The sequence below is a fragment of the Cetorhinus maximus genome, chromosome 15 (assembly GCF_964194155.1).
Source record: "Cetorhinus maximus chromosome 15, sCetMax3.hap1.1, whole genome shotgun sequence".
NCBI classification, from domain to species: domain Eukaryota; kingdom Metazoa; phylum Chordata; class Chondrichthyes; order Lamniformes; family Cetorhinidae; genus Cetorhinus; species Cetorhinus maximus.
Window position 1 is genome coordinate 84,694,712 of NC_135893.1, and position 25,335 is coordinate 84,720,046.

The window sequence follows — 25,335 nt, forward strand, 5'->3', positions numbered from 1 at the left end:
GGAAATAAAAGTCTAATGGTGACCACAAAACCATTGCCGATGGTCGTAAAAACCCATCTGGTTCACTAATGCCCTTTAGGGAAGGAAATCTGCTGTCCGACATGTGACTCCACACAGACACCCATAGCAATATGGTTGACTCTTAAATGTTCTCTGAACAACGACAATTAGGGATGAGCAATAAATGCCTAGCCACCGACACCCGCATCCCATTTACGAATAGAAAAACACAGATTTTTAATTCCATATTTTTTACAAAAACTGAATGTGAATTCTCAAATTTGAATTCACGATCTCTGTAATGTACAAGGCTAATGGGTAGGCTAGTGCTTATCGTTTAAAACCAGTTTAAAGTTTAAAAGCCGTTTAAAACCCTGTAATGGCCTAACAGTTAACATACCTTTGGTGAAGCACAGAGACCAGATGGTCCCAAGTTCAATAAGTGCAAGGACTTTCTTAAAAACATAGAGCCACTGTGTTAAATTAAGCACAAAGAACAGTTTATTTCGATAGCATCTTTTATGACCTCAGAGCATCCCAAAGTCATTCTCAGGTTGGCAGGCTCTGACGAGTGGAGTCAATGCTTGGGACCCAGCTCTTCACAATCTATATCAATGATTTGGATGTGGGGACCAAATGTAATATTTCCAAGTTTGCTGATGACACAAAACTTGGTCAGAACATGAGTTGTGAGGAGGATGCAAAGAGGTTTCAAGGGGATTTAGACAGGCGAAGGTGGGCAAGAACTCCCTAGATGGAATACAATGTGGAAAAATGTGAAGTCATCCACTTTGGTAGGAAAAACAAAAATGTAGAATGTTTCTTAAATGATGAAAGATTGGGAACTGTTGATGTCCAAAGGGACCTAGGTGTCTTTGTTCATAAGTCACTGAAAGGTAACATGCAGATGCAGCAAACAATTAGGAAGGAAAATGATATGCTGGCCTTTATTGCAAGAAGATTTGAGTACAGGAGTAAAGGAGTCTTGCTGCAATTGTACACAGCCTTGATGAGACCGCACTAGAGTATCGTGTACAGTTTTGGTCTCCTTACCTAAAGAAGGATATACTTGCCATAGAGGGAGTGCAATGAAGGTTCACCAGACTGATCCTTGGGATGGCAGAACTCTCTTATGAGGAGAGATTGAGGAGACAGTGTCTATATTGTCTAGAGTTTAGAAGAATGAGAGGTGATCTCAGCAAAGCATACAAAAGTCTTACAGGGCTCAGCAGGGTAGATGCTGGAAGGATGATTCCCCTGGCTGTGGGAGGGGTCTAGAACCGGGCCCACAGTCTCAGAATACGAGGTAGGCTATCATGATTGAGATGAGGAGGAATTTCTTCACTCAGAGGGTGGTGAATTTTTGGAATTCTCTACCCAAGAAAGCTGCGGAGACTCAGTCATTATGTTCAAGATGGAGATCAATTAATTTCTACATATTAAAGACATCAAGGGATATGGAGATAGTGAGGGAAAATGGCATTGAGGTAGAAGATCAGCCATGATCTAGCTGAATGGTAGAAAAGGCTCAAGGGACCAAATGACCTACTCCTGCTCCTATTTCCTATGCTTGTGTGTTCCAAAGAATTTTACAGCTAATGAAACATTGTCACTGTTATAATATAGGAAATACAGCAGCCAACTTGTGTATAGCAAAGCTCCACAAACATCAGTATGATAATGATCAGATATTTTTAAGCGTTGGCTAAGGGACAAATATGGGCCAGGACACCAAAAGAACTCTTCTGTGTAGGTGCCATGGGATCTTTTACAGCCACCCGAGAGGGCAGACAAGGCTTCAATTTAACACCTCATTCCAAAGATGACACCTTCAACATTTTATTGGCTTGAGGTTGCGTTTCTTAGGTGGCATGAATTGTCAGCCAAAGAGGCATATGGACAGTGTACAATGGAGCTGGGCTCAAGGGCACATAGCTCCGTCGAAAGGAAAGTAACGTTACCTCGTTATGTTACCTGTTTATCTTCCGGGTTATATAGGGGTGCGGTTGGGTGCAGGACAGCCTTCTGTGCATAGAAGAACAGCTCTGAAATATTCTTCAGATTTTTAGCAGAACACTGCAAGAGACAAAGAAGCATAACATGTGAAACCGTGGTATGGGAAGGGTGAAAGAGAGAGAGAGGAGAGATGGGAGGCAGGCAGAGCCAGATGGACATCGTCAAGAAAGAAGGTCAGTTTTTCCCAGCACCTTCCCCTGCTGCCCAATAAGCAGGTGCGAGTATGGCAAGCTGACTGAGGTGTGGCACTTCACTGATAATCTATGAGATCAGAATTCAACAAATCAGGAATTGAAAATGAGAATCTGCGTTCTAGTCCCTCACGGTGGAACAGACTGGACATCCTGGGCACTGGTTATTAGGAGTGGTTTACTGCCTTTTAATGGGCGGGAGGGTGGATCTCAATGCACCCAAAGAATTAAGTTCACAGCAACCTTCTGCCAAACAGCTTGCAGCCCCGTGTCTGTATTTACCATGCAGTGAACACTAAACTGTCAGGATTGTCACAAAAACACAACTGGTTCACTCTGTTCTTTAAGAAAGGAAATCTGCCATCCTTACCTGGTCTGGGCCGATATGTCATTCCAGTCCCACACCAACATGGTTGACTCTTAACTGCCCTCTGAAGTGGGTGAGCAAGTCATTCAGGTGTAAGACCATCTTGTCAGGGCAATGGAGGATGAGCAATGAATGCTGGCCTTTCTAGTGGACTGCAGAAGGATGAGCAAACTGACCATGGCACTGTGGTACAGGGAGCCATTCAAGTGGGGCGCGTGAAAAGGAAGGTAGCAGTGGTGGTAGGTGACAGTACAGTTAGGGGAACAGACACTGCAGCAAAGATTGTGAGTCCTGAAAACTGTGTTGCCTGTCTGATGCCAGGGTTAAGGACATCGCCTCAGAGCTGGAGAGGATGGTGGAGTGGGAGGGGAAGGATCCAGTTGTCATGGTCCACGTGGGTATCAACAACATAAGTAGGAATAAGAAAGAGGCTCTGCTAAGGGAATATGAGCAGCTAAGTGCCAAATTAGAAAGCAGAATTATAAATGTAGTCATCTTTAAATTGCTACCTGAGCTACAAGAAATTGGCATTGGGAAAATAAGATCAGAGAGATGAATACATGGGAAATGGGTTTCAATTCACGGGGCACTGGCACCAGTACTGAGGAAAGAGGGAGCTGTTCCATTGAGACTGGCTTCACTTGAACCACAGTGGGACCAGTGTTCTGGCAAATCGAATCGAATTGAAGCCACAATCAGATAAGCCATGATCTTATTGAATGGCAGAGCAGGCTGAAGTGGCCAAATGGCCTCCTCCTGTTCCAATTTTTCATGTTCTTATGTTTAGCGGAACCCACATCCGAGAACAAATGTTTTATAAAAAGTGTTTATATTACTGGGGCAACTGTCTAATTATTTCCTGGAGTTGCAGTCTGTTTAATCAGAGATTTTCACATTGCATGTCTCACCTCCACACAGGTCTCAATTTCCATAAACTGGTTCATGATAGGTAGAATTGTTTCCATGGAGCTGGCTCCTTGCAGGTCTGATTTGTTACCCACCAGGATCACTGGAATTCTAGGAGAAACAAATGAGAATTCAAACAAAAGAGCTAGACTAAAAATAAATAATTGATAAAAACATGTGCCAGCAAAACACCTGGACCAGAAAGCCTCTAGTCTCTACAGCTCAGCTACTGAGATTTCAGGTATGTCATTTTCCTAACACATAAATCAACAGCAATACAATTATAAGGTGCCTTTAATATAGTCCCAAGGTGCTTCACAGGAGTGAAATCAGAAAAAAAACTGGACAGCAAGATCGCAATATTAGGAGGAAGAAAGAGTTGGTTTTGAGGAGGGGGGCGCGTTTAGTAGAATTCCAGAATGGCACTGTACTTCCGAGGGGCAGAATGACCTGCTCCTGTTTCCATAATTACCATTATTACTTTGCAGCATTGGGGAAGCGCAGATGAAATCGCCACTTCCCAGATTCTGTGCAGTCAACCCCAGAAACATGGACTTACCTGTTGCCCTTTTCAGTGCTGCCATTTACCAAAGGAATCCATTTACTCTGGATCTGGAAAACAGCAGCAAGAGAACAGTTTGACACTTCCATCTGAGGACAACTAAACCATCAGGTTGGGGAATGCTACATTAACCCCTTCAGTAATTGAGAGTACATTTAACTCATTTACCCCAGCAAATCTCACTGCTTGTTTCACAAGTTCACTGTCTCCATTAAATCCAGACTGAATTGGATAAGTTTTATTTCACCTCTGGTGATTCAATTGGCATTTCTATCCCGTTTTCAATATTTGTTCCTCATTTTCTTACACCCTGTAGTCAATTTGGAAAGATTTATATTTTAATTGGGAAAGTGTGTAAAGTTGCAGGCTATTCATGACATTCCTGGAATATTATATGTAGTGTAGAACACAGAAACAAACCACTTCGCTCAAACTTGCATAGAAATAGCCTGCTCACTGATGTTCAGTCTGGGTTCCGGCAGGATCACTCAGCTCCTGATCTCGTTACAACTTTGGTTCAAACATGGACAAAAGAGCTGAACTCCAGAGGTGAGATGTGTGACTGCCCTTGACATCAAAGCAGCATTTGACTGAGTATGGCATCAAGAAGCCCTAGCAAAACTGGAGTCAAAGGGAATCAGGGGGAAATCCCTCTGTAGGTTGGAGTCATACCTAGCACAGAGGAAGATGGTTGTGGTTGTTGGAGATCAATCTTCTCAGTTCCAGGGCATCACTGCAGGAGTTCCTCAGGGCAGTGTCCTCGGCCCAATCATCTTCAGCTGCTTCATCAATGGCCTTCCTTCCATCATAAGGGCAGAGGTGAGGAAGTTCACTGATGATTGCACAATATTCAGCACCTTTCGCAACTCCTCAGATACTGAAGCAGTCCATTTACAAATGCAGCAAGAGCTGGACAATATCCAGGCTTGGGCTGACAAGTGGCAAGTAACATTCACACCACACAAGTGTCAGGCAATGACCATCCCCAAGAGAGAATCTAACCATCGTCCCCTTGACATTCAATGCCATTACCATCGCCGAAACCCCCACTATCAACATCCTGGGGATTACCGTTGACCAGAAACTGAACTGGACTAGCCATATAAATACTGTGTCTACAAGAGCAGGTCAGAGGTTAGGAATCATGCAGCATGTAACTCACCTCCTGACTCCCCAAAACCTGTCCACCATCTACAAGGCACAAATCAGGAGTGTGATGCAATACTCTCCACTTGCCTGGATGAGTGCAGCTCCCACAACACTCAAGAAACTTGACACCGTCCAGGACAAAGCAGCCCTTTTGACTGACACCCCAGCCACAAACATTCAATCCCTCCACCACCAACGCACAGCGGCAGCAGTGCGTACCATTTACAGGATGCACTGCAGGAACTCACCAACGCTCCTTAGACAGCACCTTCCAAAGCCACGACCACTACCATCTAGAAGGACAAGGGAAGGATTCACATGGGAACACCACCATCTGCAAGTTCCCCTCCAAGCCACACACCATCCTGACTTGGAAATATATCGCCGTGCCATCGCTAGGTCAAAATCCTGGAACTCCCTTCCTAACAGCACTGTGGGTGTAGCTACACCACATAGACAGCAGCGGTTCAAGAAGGCAGCTCACCACCACCTACGGATGGGCAATAAATGCTGGCCTTGCCAGCGACACCCACATCCCATGAATGAATAAAAAAAAAAGTGCCAGTGTTTATACTTTACATGAGCCTTACCCCTCCCACCCCACCCCTCTTCATCTCACCCTATCAATATATCCTTCTGTTTCTTTCCCTCTCATGTGTTTATCTAGCTTTGCCCTTAAACATTAAACTCTATTTGCTTAACCACTCCCTGTGGTAGTGAGCTCCACATTCTCGCCACTCTGTGTGTAAAGAAGTTTCTCTAAAATTCCTTATTGAATTTATTAGTGACTATCGTATATTTATGACCCTTGGTTTTGGTCATGCCCACAAGTGGAAACATCTCATTTACATCTAGCCTACAAAATCCCTTCATTATTTTAGAGATCTCAATCAGGTCACCCTTCAACCTTTCCTTTTCTAGAGAAAGGGGCTTCAACCTGTTCAGTCTTTCCTGATAATTGTGCTTTCTCAGTTCTGGTTTCAGAATGTGTTTTCACAAAATGACTCCAACCAGGGGAGAGTTTCCCCCTGGTTCCCATTGACTCCAGTTTTGCTAGGGTTCCTTGATGCCACACTCGGTCAAATGCTGCCTTGATGTCAAGGGCAGTCACTCTCACATCACCTCAGAATTCAGCTCTTCTGTCCATGTTTGAACCAAGGCTGTAATGAGGTCAGGAGCTGAGTGGCCCTGGCGGAACCCAAACTGAGCATCAGTGAGCAGGTTATTGCTAAACAAATGGTGCTTGATAGCACCGTTGGTAACCCCTTCCATCACTATGCTGATGATCGAGAGAAGGCAGATGGGGCGGTAATTGGCTGGGTTGGACTTGCCCTGCTTTGTGTGTATAGGACATATCTGGGCAATTTTCCACATTGCCGGTTAGACGCTAGCATTGTAGCTGTACTGGAACAGCTTGGCTAGGGGCGCAGCAAGTTCTGGAGCACAAGTCTTCAGTACTATTGCCAGAATATTGTCAGGGCCCATAGCCCGGTGGGACAGGACATACCTAGGGATGGTGATGGTGGTATAAAAACAGAAAATGCTGGAAAAAAATCAGGAGGCCAGGCAGCATCTGTGAAGAGAGAAACAATGTTAACGTTTTGAGTCCGTATGCCTCTTCTTCAGACTCTTTGACCTGGCATCGGATATTAGTTAACCAGATGGGTTTTTAATAACAATCCAGATATTTATTGAATTCAAATTTCACCATCTGCTGTGGTGGGATTCAAACCTGGATCTCTGATTACTAGTACAGTGACAATAGCACTATGCCACCGCACCGTCTCCTTCCCTAAAAGCAAGTCTGGTCTGTGCAATCAATCCAAGTCACAGCATAAAATGCTACCAGCAGCTGCTGATTGGTCAGCCATGAATGAAAGAAGCGCTTTGCTAGACTACAGCAGGCTCCACATGCTGCAAAGCTGATTCAGGATCGCCTTGAACAGGGATTTAGGGCAGTGACAATGCACAACGAAATTAAAATTCAGTCATGTTGGTCGAGCGGGACTAAAATCCTCCTGATCGCAGTATTAATCTTGTGAAAGGATCGTCTTTGAGGAGGAGTTTCTGTGTTGTGATGCACTGAGAGGAACTGATATGAAATTAATCAGTCTTGTAGGTTTAGATTTCAGTCTAAAACAGACCTTTGGAATGGATGACCTAGATTTCACTGCACACAGGCTCCCAACACAAATTCTAAAGTTAGAAATTGAGCATGTCAGCACAATATATCAGGCACACAAGACATGCATCTCATTTATCAGTTGCAACTCTGCGCTCACTCAGCTACGAGTGGCAGGCAACGTTTAACAACTTTTCTAGCTCCCAGGTAAACACAAACATACATGCACCAAGCACCAGTTTCAGATCTCAGTTGTAACTCTCCATTCTTCCGTGCACACATTTACAATACCAGGTTGATGACGAGAGCTATGCTCACAGGGAACTGTGCGACCCGGCAAGGACAGAGTAACATTCTTTCCCCACTCCAGAGATTTGAGATTTCAGCAAGATGAGAATTTTTTAATTAAATAATGAGTTGTTGTGATCTGGAATGTGAAAGGATGGTGGAAACAAATTCAATAGCAACTTTCAAAAGAAAATTGAAGGATTGGTAGGGCAATGGAACTATGTGGATTTCTCTTTCAATGAGCCAACACGGGCATGATAGGTTAAATGAGCTCTTCTGAGCTTTATCATTTCGATTCTACGATAATCCAGGCCAAAACTCTCAGTGCAGCACAGAGGGAATGCTGTGCTGTCAGAGATGCCGTCTTTCCATGCAACAATAAAACCTGAGGTCTGTTTACCATCTCAGTGGACAGTGAAGGAGGGAGATCATCTGGCCCATCTTGTCTATTCCGGTTCTTTGTTAGAGAAATCCCAAATTAATCACATTGCTCCCACTCTCTCCCCTAAACCCTTTATCAATCCCAAACCAATCCCATTGCTCCTGCTTTCTCCCTGTAGTTGTGTATCAATACCAATTTAATCCCATTGGCCCACTCTCTTCCTGTAGCCCTGTATCAATCCCAAATTAATCCAACTGCTCTACTCTCTCCCTGTAGCCCTGTGCCAAGCCCAAACTAATATCACTTTCACCGCGTGCCCTGTATCAATCCCAAACTGGTCCCTTATCTTCAACTCCTTCAAATATTTATTCAAGTTTCCCTTAACAGATGATTCCCGCATCAACTACTCGCTGGGGCAAAGCATTCCAGGCTCCAACAAATCTGTGTGTAAAGTGATCTCTCCTAAGCTCACTCTCAATGATAATCTCTCAATTGTGACTCTCCAACCAGAGGAAACAACCTCTCTCTATTCACTCTAAAACTTCTAGTTTAAAAAAAATTCTACTAAATCTTCTCTTCACCTCCCCTGCTCCAGCGGGAACAGTTCCAGTATCACAAACCTCTGCTCAAATTCCCCATTGCTGGTATCCTAGTGAATCAATGCTGAGTACTTTGTAAGGCTTTATTAACGTTCCTATAACGGGGTGCCCAAATTGTGACCAAGCCATTGCCTTGTGCAAGTTTATCCTCATTCTCTTAAACACTATTGATAAAACCCAATTTATTTCTGGTCTGGTTTATGGTTTTGTTTATTGTGCAGAAGAAATTCCGATCATAGTCATTTGCTTCCTGAATGACCTCAGGTACAAGGTGACTCACTGAACTAATTTTTCCAGGAACCACTGCATATTATAAAGTGTAAAGTAACACAAGGTGGTACAGTACCTTTTCGATGGTGCTTTCTTTATTTACATCATACACAACGCAAACCACATTTGCCTGAAAAGAGACAGAGGAAGAAGATATAAGCACTTGGCGTATCAGTAGTGAATGCTTTGTCATGGGTTCTGTAGCAACTCTCAGGGACTGAGGAGTAGTACCTCTGATTCCAAAGCAGGGGAGGGGGAAGTTGGGTATGCAAAGAAAAGCCTAGGAGCTTCTGTAGAGAGTGGAGAGTCCAAGAGGAGGGAGGGAAAGAGTGGAGAAAGCGTGAGAGAGGGAGAAGCAAAGTGTACCACCCACCATGCTATACAACAGTGAGCAATCCAGACCTGACCCTCCAATTCCCAGTCTGTACTGCGTGAACCGATCAGTGCCTTTGGGCTAACAATCCTGATCATCATGGGTGTTGGGTATAGACAGGGTCAGTAGAGCAATGATGGCCCCATCTCCTTCAGGGAAACACTGATAGTTCTTTGAAGGAGTAACATGCAGTGCGGATAAAGGGTAGCCTGTAGATGTGCTGTACTTGGATTTCCAGAAGGCATTTGATAAGGTGCCACATCAAAGATTATTGCAGAAAATAAAAACTCACGTTGTAGGGGGTAACATATTAGCATGGATAGGAGATTGGCTGGCTGGCAGAAAACAGAGGGTATGCAAAAATGGGTCTTTTTCTGATTGGCAAGATGTCACAAGTGGAGTCCTGCAGGGGTATGTGCTGGGGCCTAATTTTACAATTTATATCAATGACTTAGATGAGGGGATTGAAGGCATGATAGCTAAATTTGCAGATGACACAAAGATAGGTAGGAAAGTATGTTGTGAAGAGGACATAAGGAGGTTGCACGCACATGTAGATAGGTTGAGTGAGTGAGCAAAAATATGGCAGATGGAGTATGATGTGGGAAAATGTAAAGTTGTGCAATTTGGCTGGAAGAATAAAAAAGCAGAGTATTAATTAAATGGAGATCGGCTGCAGAATTCTGAGGTGCAGAGGGATCTAGGTGTGCAAGTACATGAGTCACAAAAAGTTAGTATGCAGGTACAGCAAGTAATTGAGATGGCTAATGGAATGCTATCCTTTATTACAAGAGGAATTGAACATAAAAGTAAGAATGTTATGCTTCAGTTATACAGGGCGCTGGTGAGATCGCACCTCGAATACTGTGTGCAGTCTTGGTCTCCTTATTTAAGGAAGGATGTAAATACATTGGAGGCAGTTCAGAGGAGGTTTACTAGATTGATACCTGGAATGAGCAGGTTGTCTTATGAGGAAAGGTTAGATAGACTGGGCTGTTTCCACTGGAGTTTAGAACAAGTGAGGAGTGACTTGAAGTATATAAGATCCTGAATAGTCTTGATAAGGTGGATGTGGAAAGAACTTTCCCTCTTGTGGGTGAGTCCAGAATTAGAGGGGGGCACTTTAAAATTAGGGTTGCCCTTTTAGGACAGAGATGAGGAGAATTTTTTTTCTCTCAGAGGGTTGTGAGATTTTGGAACTCTTTGTCTCAGGAGACGGTGGAGGTGGGGGTCACTGAATATTTTTAAGGTAGAAGTAGATAGATTCTTGTTAGGCAAGGGAATCAAATGTTATGGGGGGTAGGTGGGAATGTGGAATTCGAAACACAATTAGATCAGCCATGATCTTAATGAATGGAGGAGCAGGCTCGAGAGGCCAAATGGCCTCCTTCTGCTCCTATTTCATATATTCGTATGTAAAAGACAAAGATGAATCATTCACGGTATCTTACAAAGCAAAGGTAACCGCAGTAATACATGGCAACCAGCGCAATGTTCCCCATTCATCAGGGATGATTGCAACTTGACTTTTCCCTCCTTTACCTGAATAAATGTGTTGTCTTTTTGAAGTTCTACATAACAGCCAAAGGGCTGAGCACACAGTTATTAAATATGGCACTAGCCATGAATCTGGGGGGTCCTTACCCGATTAATCTCATCTTGGAGCTCGTCATCTGTCTGCTCTGATGCTGCAAAAAACAAAGAGAGGTTACACACTTTGCACAAATACACACGTTTCACACCTGCCTGATGTCAATAACATATACCAAGCCTGCAATGGGAAAGGCTAGGGCACAAACACACCTTTCTCAAGAACTGGATCAATCTGGTTACCAAACAGAGTCTGGAGGCTCTCCCTGTTGTCCAGCTGGTTTCCACCCTAAGCTCAGGAGTTTAATCTTCAGGCTGTGCCAGGTTGGCTGATCACAGCTGAGACGGAGATCAGGGGGCTACAACAGACCCTGGACTAGGAAAGGGCAGGTAGGGGAATCAGGATTCCTGCTCCTGATCATTATCAAGCATCGGGCTTAAGGTCAGTCATCCTTGAGTAATATAGTGCCGCACACTGTCCTGGCTCAAACCTGAAGAATGACCACTTGGGATTGTATCCCAACATGTAACAGCCAGTTGTACGGTAGGAAAATACAGCAGCTAATTTGCAACAGCAAGCTGGCACAAAGAGCAATAAGATAATCTCTTTTTAGTGATGCTGGTTAAGGGATAAACATTGTTCAGGAGACTGGGGAGAACGCCCCTGCTCTTCTTCAAAATAGTATCATGGTAACTTTTACGTCCACTTGCAAGAGCAGACAGGGCCTCAGTTTAACACTTCATCCAAAAGAAAGCAAGTCTGACAGTGAAGCACTCCCTCAGCAGAGCACTGGAGTGTCAGCCTAGATTTTGTACTTAAGTCTTTGAAGTGGGATTTGAACGAACAGCCTTCTGACTCAAAGACACGAGTGCTACCAACTGAGCCATGGCAGACATCATAAAATACTTAATTGCAACATAAAAGGCAGCATCACTAGTTACAGTTCCAAGGTGACAGTGCCCCATTGAGCTGAAGACGCAGATACTATACCAGAGTAGTCAATGATGTGAGTGGGAATTCTCTCTGGAGTGACGTCTGCAGGAATGGTGATCTCCTCTGCACGTGCTGGCACCTAATGACAAACCATAAATACAGGAATCATTTCAACATTCATAAGTGAGAGAGTCAGCCAATTCTGCCCAACAACCCAGCACTGAGGATGTGAACAACCTTAGTTTAAAGAGATAGTCACAGTGACCAGCACTTGCCACAACATGAGATTTATTTCAGCAATGACAATGACCTCTGGTTCCCTAAATAAAGGTTATGTAACTCAGTGCCCATTTTCAACAGCTGCTGAGGTGCAACGACAAGTCTGATCTGACCAAGAAACAAGAGGATTCTGTTAAAGAAAGCTACCTGTTTTATTTTCCTTTGAAAATTTAGATGTTGAGTCCTATCCAGGCCTACATCTCATTAGCTGCTGAAGGAGGGACTATGAGGAAGCCAAGGAGATATCCTTTGTGGCCTGCTGCGCCCTGAAGGAAGAGGTGGCTGTTCCAATCCCAGGGTGGGGGAAACCACTGAATAGAAATAACCTGAATATTGTTTCAATCACATTCTGATAAGCCAAAATAAATAAACATTACTGTGTATTACACAGTACAGGACTGTGTAGTCTCAGGGAGTAAATATGAAGAGTACATATCTCAGCCTCTTACATTCAAACGCCAGCCAAGTTCCTCTTGGGACAGAAGTGCAGTCCTTTATCAGCAATCGCACATATGCAAGCGCAGCATTTTCAGGGCTCCAAGTCTCTTTCAACAGAGGAAAGTAAATACAGCTCGGATTGGATATCTTACAAAATAAGGAAGCTCCCACTCCAGATCTTCTACCAAAGCCAGTGACTCATGCTGAGGTACTCAACCAAGTTTCTTGGGTGCTGGCTGCTTCTGACACCTTGTGTTGGTGATCACTTTTCATATGGGGATGTTTGCTGATGATTACACAGTGTACAGCACCCAGGCTTAGGCTGATAAATGGCAAGTAATATTTATGCCACCCAAGTGCTAGGCAATGACCAACTCCAGCAAAAGGGAATCTAACCATCTACCCTTCACATTCAATGGCATTACCATCGCTGAATACCCCACCATTAATATCCTGGGGTCACAAGTGATCAGTTTAAAACAAAGACAAAGAAAAGTACAGCACAGGAACAGGCCCTTCAGCCCTCCAAGCCTGCGCCAATCATATTGCCCGTCAACTAAAACATTTTGCATTTCCGGGGTCCGTATCCCTCTATTCCCATCCTATTCATGTATTTGTCAAGCTGCCTCTTAAACACCACTATCGTACCTGCTTCCACTACCTCCTCTGGCAGCGAATTCCAGACACTCACTACCCTCTGCATAAAAAACTTGGCCCGGACATCTCGTCTGTAGTTTTCTCCTCTCACCTTAAATCTATGTCCCCTAGTAATTGACTCTTCTACCCTGGGAAAAAGCTTCTGACTATCTACTCTGTCCATGCCACTCATAATTTTGTAAACTTCTATCAAGTCGGCCCTCAACCTCCGTCGCTCTAGTGAGAACAATCAGAGTTTCTCCAACCTCTCCTCATAGCTAATAACCTCCAGACCAGGCAGCATCCTGGTAAACCTCCTCTGCACCCTCTCCAACGCCTCCATATCCTTCTGGTAATGTGGCGACCAGAATTGCACGCAATATTCTAAGTGTGGCCTAACCAATTTTCTGTACAGCTGCAGCATGACTTCCCAGCTTTTATACTCAATACCCCTGCCAATGAAGGCAAGCATGCCATATGCCTTCCTGACTACCTTATCCACCTGCATTGCCACTTTCAGTGACCTGTGGACCTGTACACCCAGATCCCTCTGCCTGTCGATGCACTTAAGGGTTCTGCCATCTGTATAATTCCTGCCTGTATTAGACCTTCCAAAATGCATTACCTCGCATTTGTCCGGATTAAACTCCATTTGCCATTTCTCCGCCCAAGTCTCCAACTGACCTATATCCCGTTGTATCCTTTGACAATCCACCTCACTATTTGCAACTCCTCCAACCATAGTGTTGTCTGCAAACTTACTAATTAGCCCAGTTACATTTTCTTCCAAATCATTTATGTATACTACAAACAGCAAAGGTCCCAGCACTGATCCCTGCGGAACTCCACTAGTCACAGCTCTCCATTCAGAAAAGCACCCTTCCACTGCTACCCTCTGTCTTCTATGACCAAGCCAATTCTATATCCATCCTGCCAGCTCACCTCTGATCCCGTGCGACTTTACCTTCTGTACCAGTCTGCCATGAGGGACCTTGTCAAAGGCCTTACTGAAATCCATGTATATAACATCCACTGCCCTTCCATCGTTGATCATCTTTGTCACTTCCTCGAAAAACTCGACCAAGTTAGTGAGACACGACCTCCCCTTCACAAAACCATGCTGCCTCTCACTAATACGCCCATTTACTTCCAAATGGTAGTAAACCCTGTCGCAAAGAATCTTCTCCAATAATTTCCCTACCACTGACGTAAGGCTCAGGGCCTGTAATTTCCTGGGTTATCCCTGCTACCCTTCTTAAACAATGGAACAACATTGGCCATTCTCCAGTCCTCTGGGACCTGACCCGTAGCCAGTGAGGATACAAAGATTTCTGTCAAGGTCCCAGCAATCTCCTCCCTTGCCTCCCTCAGTACTCTGGGGTAGATCCCATCTGGTCCTGGGGATTTATCCACCTTAATATTCTTCAAGACGCCTAACACCTTCTCTTTTTTGATCTCAACATGATCCAGGCTATCTGAAGAGCTGGGAGTTTCAGTTTGAAACAGCGAGAGGAGAGCGGGAGTTTCACTATTTGAAATAGTGAGAGGAGAGCAGGAGTTTCACAGCTTGAAACAGCGAGAGCAGAGCGGGAGTTTCACAGTTCGAAACAGCAAGAGGAGAGCCAGGAGTTTCACAGTTTGAAACAGCGAGAGAAGAGTGGGAGTTTCACAATCTGAAACAGTGAGAGGAGAGCCAGGAGTTTCACAATCTGAAACAGCGAGAGGAGAGCCAGGAGTTTCACAATTTGAAAAAGTGAGAGGAGAGCAGGAGTTTCACAGTTTGAAACAGTATAAAATCGATATTGTAATTAATTATTTTTACACCAGTAAAGTGTAAAGAGCAGGGGATTCTTCAACTATAAAGAGCAGGGATGCTGGAGTAATTAATTAATAAATTAAATAAAATGCGATAGTGATGACAGGACGGGTGATGTGTTGTTGCTGCTGCATGTGGGTGCTGCTGGACACCAAGGTGGGCCAGAGCAAAAACATCTGCAGTAAGCGTCTGCAGCTCGAGGAACTTTGGATCCGAGCTGAGGAGCTGGAGTCTGAGCTGCAGACATTGCGCTACATCAGAGAGGGGGAAAGTAACCCGGACACTTTGTTCAAGCAGGGGGTCACAACTCTCAGATTAGGTAATTCAAATTTGGTCTGTTAACAGGTGAGGCAGGTATGGGGACACAGGGGTGGCGCTCAATGAGCCTCTGCTCCTGCAATTGCCCAACAGTTATGAGTCTCTTGCAAGCTGTGGGGACAAGAGCGGGGACTGCAGGGAGAATGAGCGAACTGACCACGGCACCATGATACAGGGAGCCATTCAAGTGTGGGGAGGAAATAGGAATGTAGTAGTGGTAGGGGACAGTATAATTAGGGGGACAGACACTGTTCTATGAAACGATGAGCGTGAGTCCCGAAGGCTGTGTTGTCTAGCCGGTGCCAGGGTTAAGGACATCTCCTCAGGGCTGGAGAGGAACTTGGAGTGGGAGTTGTTGTCATCCACGTTGGGTACTGAAGACATTGATAGGACTAGAAATGAGGTTCTGCTGAAAGAATTTGAACAGTTCGGAGTTAAATTACAAAGCAGAACCTCCAAGGTAACAATCTTTGAGCTGATACCTGAGCCATGGGCAAACTGGCATAGGGTAAATAAAGTCAAGGTGTTAAATGCGTGGCTCAAAGATTGGTGTGGGAGGAATGGGTTTCAGTTCATGGGGCACTGGCACCAGTACTGGGGTAGAAGGGAGCTGTTCCGGTGGGACGGGCTTCACTTGAACTGTGCTGGGACCAGTGTCCTGGCGAATTGAATAACTAGGGCTGTAGAGAGGGTTTTAAATTAAATAGAGGGGAGGAGGGTTCTGGACAGGGGATACCGTAGGCTTACAAAGCAAAAGAATATGGCAGCATTGCAGGGCAGCTATTTGGGTAATCATATCCAGAGTGTGACAGGAAGGGACAGAGTGTACAAGCTTAAAAAAGCAGCAAATAGGGTCAAAGGGGAAAAAAGGGTAAAAATTAATGGCTCTTTACTTAAATGCATGTCGTATTCAGAACAAAATAAATGAATTAATGCACAAATAGAAGTTAATGGGTATGATCTTACAGGGACATGGTTACAAGGAGATCAAAGCTGGGAACTAAATATTCAGGGGTATGTGACTTTTCGAAAGGATAGGCAGGAGGGAAAGGGTGCTGGGGTAGCTTTGTTAGAACGAGATGGAATGAATACGATAGCAAGAAATGGTCTTGGATCAGAAGATGTAGAATCCATAAGGGTGGAGGTAAGAAATAACAAGGCGAGTAGTCTATAGGCCCCCTAATTGTAGCTATGCGGTAGGACAAAGAATAAATCAGGAGATCATGAGGGCATGTAAGAAAGGCAGTACATTAATCATGGGTGACTTTAATCTTCATGTAGACTGGGAAAATCAAATTGGCATTGGTAGCGATGAGCAAGAATTCATAGATTGTATTCAGGATAGTTTCCTAGAACAATATGTTGTGGATCAAACCAGGGATCAGGCTATTTTGGATCTGGTAATGTGTAATGAGGCAGATTTAATAAATGATCTCAGAGTAATCCCCTAGGAAACAATGACCATAATATGGTAGAATTTAGCATTCAGTTTGAGTGAGAAACTTGGGTCGGAAACAACTGTGCTAAATTTAAGTAAGGGTAATTACGAAGGAATGAGGGCAGGGTTGACTGGAGTGGACTGGGAAAGGAGTTTAGCAGAAAAGATGGTTGATGAACAATGGCAAGTGTTTAAGAAAATAGTTCATGACTCACAACAAAGATATATCCCAGTGAGGAAGAAGGATTCTAGGAAGGGGATAAACCAACCATGGTTAACCAAGGGAGTTAAGGATAGTATAAAATTGAAAGAAAAAACATACAATGTGGCAAAGATTAGTGGTAAGCCAGAGGATTGGGAAAGTTTTAAAACCCAACAAAAGATGACCAAAAAAAAATAAAGAGGGAGAAAATAAACTTTGAGGGTAAACTACCATGTAATATAAAAACAGACAGTAAGAGCTTCTTTAAATATATAAAAAGGAAGAGAGAGGCCAAAGTGAAAATGGGCCCCTTGGAGAATGAGGCTGGGGAAATAATAATGGGGAACCAAGAAATGGCAGTGGAGTTGAATAAACACTTTAAATCAGTCTTCACAGCAGAAGACATTAATACATTAAAACATTTCAAAAATACTAAATAATCAAGGGACAAAATGCAGGGCGGAAATAATTACCATAACTATCACTAGAGAAAAAGTGCTAGGGAAATTAATGGGGCTAAAGGCCAATAAGTCCCCTGGATGGGTTGCATCCTAGGATATTAATGGAAGTAGCGACAGAAATAGTGGATGCACTGGTAGTAATCTTCCAAGAATCCTTAGATTCTGGAAAAGTTCCAGAGGATTGGAAAACTGCCAATGTAAAACCCTTATTCAAAAAGGGAGGGGAACAAAAAACAGGTAACTATAGGCCAGTTAGCTTAACATCTGTCATTGGGAAAATGTTAGAGTCTATTATGAAGGGTGTAATAGCAAAGCATTTAGAAATGCATAATATAATCAAGCAGAGTCAGCATGGCTTCATGAAGGGGAAATCATGCCTGACAAATTTATCGGAATTCTTTGAGGAGGTAACAAGCAGGATAGATAAATGGGAATCAGTAGATGTAATATATTTGGATTTCCAAAAGGCATTCAATAAGATACTACACATAAGGTACCACAATAAGACAAGAGCCTGTTGTGTTGGGGATAGTATATTAGCATGGACAGAGGATTGACTAACTAATAAAAGATGGAGAGTTGGGATATGGGGGGCATTTTCATCATGGCAACCTGTAACTAGTGGAGTGCCACAGGGATCAGTGCTGGGGCCACAATTATCTACAATATACATTAACAACTTGGATGAGGGAAGTGAATGTACTATCGCTAAGTTTGCGGATGACACTAAAATAGGTGAGAAGGCAAGTGGTGAGGATGACTCAAAGAGTCTACAGAGGGATATAGACACGTTAAATGAGTGGGCAAAAACTTGGCAAATGGAATATAATGTGGGGAAATGTGAGGTTATGCACTTTGGCAGGAAGAATAGAGGAGCTGAACATTATTTAAATGGAGAAAGGCTGCAGAAAGCTACAGCACAGAGGGATTTGGGGTCCTCTTGCATGAATTACGAAAAGCTAGCATACAACTTCAGCAAGTAATAGGGAAGGCAAATGGAATGTTGGCCTTTATTTCAAAGGGAATGGAATATAAAAATAGGGAAGTCTTGCTAAAACTATACAAGGCACTAGTTAGACCACACCTAGAATACTGTGAACAGTTTTGGTCCCCTTATCTAAGGAAAGATATACTGGCATTAGAGGCAGTCCAGAGAAGGTTCACTAGGTTGATCCCGGGAATTAAGGGATTTTCTTATGAGGAGAAGTTGAGTAGGTTGGACCTGTACTCATTGGAGTTTACAAGAATGAGAGGCGACCTTATTGAAACATATAAGATTCTTAGGGTGCTTGATAGAGTAGATGCTGAGAGGTTGCTTTCCCTTTTGGGAGAGTCTAGGACCAGAGGGCATAATCTCAGAGTAAGGGGTTTCCTGTTTAAGACAGGGATGAGGAGGAATTTCTTCTCTCAGAGGGTAGTCAATCTGTGGAATTCATTACCACAGAGGGCTGTAGAGGCTGGGTCGTTAAATATATTCAAGGCTGAGATAGGCAGATTTTTAATCAGTAAGGGAATGAAGGGTTATGAGGAAAAGGCAGGAAAGTGGAGTTAAGGATTATCAGATCAGCCATGAACTCACTGAATGGCAGAGCATACTCAATGGGCCAAATGGCCTACTTCTGCTCCTGCGTCTTATGGTCTTAAACTTAACTGGATCAGTCATATAAATACTGTGGTTATAACAGCAGGTTGAGGCTGAGAATTCTGTGGTGAATAACTCACCTCCTGACTTCCCAACGCCTGTCCACCATCTACAAGGCACAAGTGTGTTACAGACAGGATTTGTGTGGTCCACTCTAGACTGTAATCAAGATGTTTGTGTAATGTGTGTGTATTACCTTACCATCAGAGTGATTTTTTTTCCTAGTTTCAAATAAATTTCAGCAGCAGACCTTTTAGTGATTTTTTAAAGAAAGGTTATTTAATATCACACATACTTGCCCCAGCTGTTTGAAACAAAACATCTCAATCACTCGTCTCACTCACACTATCACACAAGCGAAGGTTAGATCCAGATGAAGCTAAAGCCATAATTATAGAATCAAATTTATAACTCGGTCTTTATATCGATGCAGGTCTGATGTCTTCTTGGTTGAGTTGATACTTTAGTTGGAGTGAAGGACTTTTAGAAACAAAGGATTCTCAAGAAGCTACAAAGCCTCTACTAGACAAATAGCCAAGAGGTTGGTTCTCAGGTGGACTTGGAAGCTGGAACAAGTCTGGTATGGTGGCTGCACGTGAAGACTTTCAGCTGTTTCCTGGTGCTTCGGATGTGACACATGTACGCGCGCGCACACACTCACGTGCACACACACAGAACAAAGCAAATCTGTATTATACTGCAGTTCCTGACAGTTCATTTCAGTCACATGACTGCAGGGTCAACACTTCTGGGGTCCAGACCACCATGATACAATGGCATTTGAGAATGGCCATTCACTTTTACCTCTGTCCGCTTTAGCTCAAATAGTCTCCTTCGTTCAATATGGCACTCAGAGGTCAACATTCTTGAGATATCATATTCCTCAAATGCTGGTTCATCCTCACACAATGAGATGTTTAAACTTCACACTGGTGGCTGCATGTTTAACTAAATATTGGCCACAGGATTGAATACTGTCCACAGTTTAAATGTCTATAGTCACATGTTAAATTGCAGCCATCGTAACAGCCACTTTCACAAAGTATGATATTACAGTCCATACTATCCAATATCCTCATGCTTGGACTGAGCATGACAAATGTGATTAAATACTCTCCAATTGCCTGGATGAGTGTAGCTTCAAGGATACCTTCCAGGACAAAATAGCTTGCTTTACTGGCAAGCTATCCATCACCTTAAACATTCACTTGCACACATTGGCAGCAGTGAATATGGATTGGGGGTGGAGGGGACCAGAAAATAGTTGCTACCTCTGGAACACATATTTCAGTAACAGCTGAGAGTCTCCAGGTGAGATGGGGAAGAAAATGACGGAAGGGGAGACACTGTAAAAGCACATTATTTAATAGAAACTCACCTCCTCAGGAAACTCCTCGCTTACCAGGGACATGATCAGCGATGTTTTGCCAACTTTAGCTGCATACATGGAGAGGAGAGAGGCATCAATTGCAGAACCAAGAAGGATGCATTACACTAAGCGTAGTTTATGCTTTCACGAGAGACATTTTAAACCTCAGTTTAGACCCAGCACACCCATAATAAACGTAACATTACACTTATTTTAAATTGAAACAAAAAGTTTTAAGGTTTTTGTGCTTCCCCCAGGGTTCACAGAGCAAATTACTAAAGCACAAAACACAGAGAGACCTGCATTTATATTGCATCTTTCACATCCTCAGGATGTCCCAAAGCGTTGTCCCAACTTGAACTTGTTTGAAATGGAGTCACTGTTACACCAAAGACCAGGAAAGGGCCAGGTTCAATCCCAGCTTGTGATGGCAATGCAGCCCTGATCAATTAACAAAGAGAAGAGGCACGCAGGAATTTTGCCTCTGATTACAAGTACGTGACCAGTGCTGGAAATGGTGGGGTGCGGAATTTGACTGGGAAGAGAATCAGGAAACTGATGGGTGCATGTCAGTATTTCACATTAGAATTTGTTTTGTCAACCATCAAAATGTAACTACAGGTTGTAGTCACTAGGTTTCTTTGTGGAATGAGGTGCAGTGTCCCAAATCCATCGCCATCTTGTATATAAAAAAGATCTAATTCAGCTGCTGATTGACAATAGCTATTTACAAGGTTTTGAACATTTAAGTTTCTCATGATTATCTAGGTAGGGAGAACATGGAAAGACAATATAAAATAAAGGGTACAACTCTAAAGGGGAGTGGCAGAGCAGAGTGACCTGGGTGAACATGCATATAAGTCATTGAAGGCGGCAGGACAGGTTGAGAGAGCAGTTAGTAAAGCATACAGTATCCTAGGCTTTGTTAATAGGGGCATGGAGTACAAGAGCAAGGAGGTTATGTTGAACATGTATAGGACACTAGTTTGGCTTCAGCTGGAGTACTGTGTCTGTTTCTGGGTGCCGCATCTTTAGAAAAGATGTGATGGCATTGGAGAGAGTGCAGAAAAGATTCACAAGAATGGTTCCAGGAATGAAGAATTTTGGTTATGAAGATAGATTGGAGAAGTTAGGAAATTTTCCTTGGAGCAAAGAAGGCTGAGAGGAGATTTGATACAGGCATTCAGAATGATGAGGGGTTTGGAAAGAGAGGATAGGGAGAAGCTATACACACTGGTGAAAGGATCAAGAATGAGAATCCACGGATTTAAAGTAATTGAAAAAACTGTTTTCACACAGAGAGTGATTAAGTTCTGGAATGCACTGCCTGAGTGTGGTGGAGGCACATTCAATTGCAGCATTCAAATGGGAATTAGAGCATTATCTTTTTTTTTCATTCATTCATGTGATGTGGGCTACGCTGCTGGGCCAGCATTTATTGCCCATCCCTAGTTACCCTTGAGAAGGTGGTGGTGACCTGCCTTCTTGAACCACTGCAGTCCATGTGGTGTAGGTGCAACCACAGTGCTGTTAGGAAGGGAGTTCTCGGATTTTGACCCAGCGACAGTGAAGGAACGGCGATATATTTCCAAGTCAGGGTGGTGAGTGACTTGGAGGGGAACTTACAGGTGTTGGTGTTCCCATTTATAGGCTGCCCATGTCCTTCTAGGTGGTAGTGGTCAAGGGTTTGGAAGGTGCTGTTAAGGAGCCTTGCTGAATTCCTACAATGCATCTTGTAGATGGTACACACTGCTGCTACTTGCATCAGTGGTGGAGAGAGTGAATGTTTGTGGATGCGGTGACAATCAAGTGGGCTGCTTTGTCCTGGACGGTGTCAAGCTTCTCGAGTGTTGTGGGAGCTGCACTCATCCAGGCAAGTGGGGAGTATTCCATCACACTCCTGACTTGTGCCTTGTAGATGCTGGACAGACTATGGGGAGTCAGGTAAGTTACTCGTCACACAATTCCTAATCTCCGACCTGCCCTTATTGCCACAGTGTTTCTATGGCTAATCCTGTCCAGTTTCTGGTCAATGATAACCCCATGATGTTAATAGTGGGGGATTCAGTGATGGTAATGTCATTGAACATCGAGGGGCGATGATTGGATTCTCTCTTGTTGGGAGATGGTCATTGCCTGACACTTGTGTGGTGTGAATGTTACTTGCCATTGTCGGCCCAATCCTGGATATTGTCCAGGTCTTGCTGCATGTGGACATGGTCTGCTTCAGGAACTGAGGACTTGCAAATGGTGCTGAATATTGTGCAATCATCAACGAACAATGAACAAATCATCACTTTTGACCTTATGATGGAAGGAAAGGTCATTGATGAAGCATCTGATGATGGTTGGGCTGAGGACTCTACCCTGAGGAACTCCTGTAGTGATGACCTGGGCCTGAGATGACAGGCCTCCAACAACCACAACCATCTTCCTTTGTGCTAGCTATGACCCCAACCAGCAGAGAGTTTTCCCCGATTCCCATTCACTCCAGTTTTGCTAGGGCTCCTTGATGCCACACTTGGTCAAATGCGGCCTTGATGTCAGGGACAGTCACTCTCACCTCACGAGTTCAGCTCTTTTGTCCATTTTTGAACCAAGGTTGTACTGAGGTCAGGAGCTGAGTGGCCCTGGTAGAACCCAAACTGGGCATCAGTGAGCAGGTTATTGCTAAGCAAGTGCCACTTGATAGCACTGTTGCCCCTTCCATTACTTTATTGCTGATCGAGAGTAGCCTTATGGAGTGGTAATTGGCGGGGTTGATTTGTCCTGCTTTTTGTGTACTTGACATACCTGGGCAATTTTCCACATTGCCGGGTAGATTCCAGTGTTGTGGCTGTTCTGGGACAACTTGGCTGGGGGGGCAGCAAGTTTTGGAGCACAAGTCTTCAGTACTATTGCTGGAATATTGTCAGGGCGCACAGCCATGGCAGCATCCAATGCCTTCAGCTGTTTCTTGATATCACGTGGAGTGAATCAAATTGGCTGAAGACTGACATCTGTGATGCTGGGGGCCTCCAGAGGAGGCTGAGATGGGTTACCCACTCAGCACTTCTGGCTGAGGTTTTTAGGAAATGCTTCAAGCCTTATCCTTTGCACTGATGTGCTGGTCTCTTCCATCATTGTGGATTGGGATATTTGTGGAGCCTCCTCCTCCAGTGAGTTGTTTCATTGTCCACCACCATTCACGACTGGATGTGGCAAGACTGCAGAGCTTAGATCTGATCCGTTGGCTGTGGGATCACTTAGCTCTAACACTTGCTGCTTATGCTGTTTGGCACGCAAGTAGTCCTGTGTTATAGCTTCGCCAGGTTGACCCCCTCATTTTTAGGTATGCCTGGTGCTGCTCCTGGCATGCCCTCCTGCACTCTTCATTGAACCAGGGTTGAACCCCTGGCTTGATGGTAATAGTAGAGTGGAGGATATGCCAGGCCATGAGGTTACAAATTGTGTTCGAGTACAATTCTGCTGCTAATGGCCCACAGCGCCTCATGGATGCCCAGTCTTGAGTTGCTAGATCTGTGCGAAATCTATCCCATTTAGCACAGTGGTAGTGCCACACAACGTGATGGTGGGTATCCTCAATGTGAAGGCGGTACTTTGTCTGCATGACGACTGTGCAGTAGTCATTCCTACCAATACTGTCATGGAGAGATGCATCTGTGGCAGAGAAGTTGGTGGGGATTAGGTCAAATATGTTTTTCCCTCTTATTGGTTCCCTCACCACCTGCCGCAGGCCCAGTCTAGCAGCTATGTCATTTAGGACTTGGCCAGCTCAGTCAGTAGTGGTGCTACCGAGCCACTCTTGGCGATGGACATTGAAGTTCCCCACCCAGAGTACGTTCTGCACCCTAGCCACCCTCAGTGCTTCCTCCAAGCGGTGTTCGACACAGAGGAGCACTGATTCATCAGCTGAGGGAGGGCAGTACGTGGTAATCAGCAGGAGGTTTCTTTGCCCATGTTTGACTTGATGTCATGAGACTCCATGGGGTCCAGAGTCGATGTTGAGGACTCCCAGGGAATCTCCCTCCCGACTATATACCACTGTGCTGCCATCTCTGCTGGGTCTGTCCTGCCAGTAGGATTGGACATACCAAGGGATGGTGATGGTGGTGTCTGGGACACTATCTGTAGGATATGATTCCGTGAGGTTGACTATATGAGACAGTACTCCCAATTTTGGCACTAGCCCCCAGATGTTAGTAAGGAGGACTTTGCAGGGTCAGCAGGGCTGAGAGTGCCGTTGTCATTTCCGGTGCCTAGGTCGATACCGGGTGGTCCATCCGTTTGAAAAGGAAGAATGTGCAGGGTTATGGGGAGAAAGCAAGAGAATGGCACTAAGTAAATTTCTCATTCGGAGAGCCGGTGTAGACACAATGGGCCAAATGGCCTCCTTCTGCGCTGTAACAATTCTGTGATCCTATAGGAGCAACTTTGGTACCACAGGAAGACACTATAACTCTCTCTTACATTATGTAATTACTAAACAGAGCTGTAATTTAATGAAAATAGAAAGGGAGGATGAGGACACGGGTAGTCTTGTGTGTGTGTGTGTGGAGACCACCCAAAGTACTACACTAAAATCACATCTTATTACCCCCTTGCCTCCACTTCCCTCAGTCTCTATGCCCTTTAGTCCAACCTCTGTTTGTCACCCAGTACCTCCCTCCCTCCCTACCTCACCATCACCACCACCCCCTCCCCCCCCCCCCCCCCCCACAAGTCCATCTTTTCTCTCCTCCCTGTCTTTGCCGACCCCCCACCCGGAACCCCCCCCCCCCCATCTCTCTCCCCCTGTACTTTCACTCTATTTTAAGTCTGTGTTTTACTCACGTTCTCCCACCAGCAGTATCCGCACATCTTCCCTCATGTTCACACTCTCCGACTCTGACCGATAACGAGTGCGTTAACGTCGGTTGATCGGTGTAACTGGAGTACGGGCACGAATCGATCGGCACCCGATCCGGCTCCTGTGGCCCCGGCGCGG

General features: G+C 44.4%; 1 protein-coding gene across 7 annotated transcripts in view; it reads right to left on the reverse strand.

Moving 5' to 3' along the window:
• rhot2 (ras homolog family member T2) overlaps positions 1–25,335 on the reverse strand; it is a 44,643-nt gene extending 19,308 nt beyond the window's left edge. Inside the window, exons 1-8 of one of the 7 annotated variants that reach the window (XM_078558804.1) lie at positions 25,182–25,335; positions 20,358–20,416; positions 11,807–11,888; positions 10,870–10,913; positions 8,929–8,982; positions 4,040–4,092; positions 3,483–3,591; positions 1,975–2,076 (exon numbers count right to left, since the gene is read on the reverse strand). In XM_078558804.1, coding sequence (XP_078414930.1) covers positions 1,975–2,076; positions 3,483–3,591; positions 4,040–4,092; positions 8,929–8,982; positions 10,870–10,913; positions 11,807–11,888; positions 20,358–20,416; positions 25,182–25,218 — 540 coding nt within the window. In that variant the 5' untranslated portion in view covers positions 25,219–25,335. The other 6 variants (XM_078558805.1, XM_078558809.1, XM_078558806.1 and 3 more) reach the window with 6 other exon arrangements.